At 37.6% G+C, this 1908-nt stretch overlaps 1 protein-coding gene across 1 annotated transcript; it reads left to right on the top strand.

Annotated features, from left to right (window-relative positions):
- The first annotated feature begins 336 nt into the window (after positions 1 to 336).
- LOC107060997 (uncharacterized mitochondrial protein AtMg00810-like) lies at positions 337 to 1248 on the top strand. The gene has a single exon (XM_015309646.1). The coding sequence runs from the start codon at positions 337 to 339 to the stop codon at positions 1246 to 1248; it is 912 nt and encodes a 303-aa protein (XP_015165132.1).
- The last annotated feature ends 660 nt before the right edge of the window (positions 1249 to 1908 follow it).

Raw genomic sequence — 1908 nt, 5'->3', positions numbered from 1 at the left:
TCAAGAAACATTTTCACCTGTGGTGAAGATGGTTACAGTAAGGTCTGTCATAGCCTTAGCTGTTGCAAAAGGCTGGATAATACATCAAATGGATGTGTACAATGCTTTCTTACAAGGTGATCTCAATGAAGAAGTGTCATGAGAAGTGTACATGACACTTCCCCAAGGTTTTGACAGGCATGAGAATTCAACCAAAGTGTGTAAGCTACTTAAGTCACTCTATGGACTTAAGCAGGCTTATAGACAATGGAACATTAAACTGTCATCTGCTCTTGTGGAGTTTGGTTTTGCTCAAAGCTAGACTATTCCCTATTTACTAAAAAGGCTGGGAACAGTATGGTGATTGTGTTAGTGTATGTAGATGAATTACTTATCACACGGACTGATATTCAATTGATTCAAGAAACAAAGTTGATGCTTCAATCCAGATTCAGAATAAAGGATTTAAGGGAACTTAGAATTTTTCTTGGAATTGAATTTGCCAGAAACAAAGAGGGTATTGTGATGCATCAGAGAAAACACTCATTAGAACTCATTTCAGACTTAGGCTTGTCTGGTTCACAACCCTGTGGATATCCTGTTGAACTGAATCACAAACTTACCTCAGTAGAATTTGATGAGCATATTGGATCAAATACTGATGTGCCTCTTAACGTTCCAGGTGTATACCAGAGGTTAGTTGGAAGACTGTTATATTTGACAGTTACACGACCAGATATTTCATTTGCAGTGCAAAATTTGAGTCAGTTTATGCATCAACCAAAGCAATCCCATATGCAAGCAGCTATAAGAGTGGTAAGATATATTAAACAGTCCCCTGGTTTTGGGATTTTTCTTTCAACCACAACATCTCCAAAGTTGCAAGCGTTTTGTGATGCTGATTGGGCACCATGCCCTACTACCAGGAGATCAGTTACTGGTTATTTGGTGAAGTTTGATGACTCTCTAATCTCTTGGAAAGCAAAGAAACAGCCTACCATATCCAGGAGCTCTGCAGAAGCAGAGTATAGAAGCATAGCTTCCACAGTGGCTGAGATTGTTTGGGTTGTTGGTTTGTTTACAGAACTGGGGATCACTCTAACACTTCCTGTCTTTGTCCATTGTGATAGCAAGTCAGCCATACAGATTGCAGCTAACCCTGTATTTCATGAACGTACAAAACATATTGACATCGATTGTCATTTCATTCATGAGAAGATCTTACAAGGTCTCATTGAGACTGTCTATTTGTCTACCACTGAGCAGTAGGCAAATATTTTGACTAAAGGCCTTACCAATTTTCAGCATTCATACTTGGTGTCCAAGCTAGGGATGCTAAACTTGTTTGTAGCCCCTAGCTTGCGGGGGGGGGGGGGGGGGGTTAAAAAATTTTCACCGATTGTGTTAGCCCATGAACAACACATTTCTCTCTAATAGTGCTTCCTTTACTCACAATGATGTTGTAATAGGTTCCCCAATAACTTTGTGTACAAATACTTGCACTTAAATTCAAATTCTACAATGCAGTTTCTTTCGAAAATCCTACTTGTTTAGTTTTCTGCATAAGAAATACCCCTCTCTTTGTTTTTACTTACTTCGCTTTAAATTTTTTACATGTTGGGGTGTTAAAGAATTATCACACTGTATTGATGTCCCTTAATTCAAACTTAGCAGAGTAGTCAGTTAGATATTTAGTTGATGATTAGTTAATGAGCTGTCAGAGTTAGTTACAACAAGTCAGTATAAATACACATATTAGCTAGATATTTTCATTCATTGTAGATTCATAAGTTGTATTGTATAACTGCTCTCCTAATCGAGCTTTCTTCTTCTTCCCCTCAATAAACTTTCTTCTTCAATTTTACTTTCTGTTAATCAATTGATGTTGCTGCAATGGAGATTAAGTGAAGTAACAGAGTTTTAGATAAA

This window comes from Solanum tuberosum, unplaced genomic scaffold (genome assembly GCF_000226075.1).
Source record: "Solanum tuberosum cultivar DM 1-3 516 R44 unplaced genomic scaffold, SolTub_3.0 scf00112, whole genome shotgun sequence".
NCBI lineage: Eukaryota > Viridiplantae > Streptophyta > Magnoliopsida > Solanales > Solanaceae > Solanum > Solanum tuberosum.
This window is presented reverse-complemented; position numbering and strand designations above follow the sequence as displayed.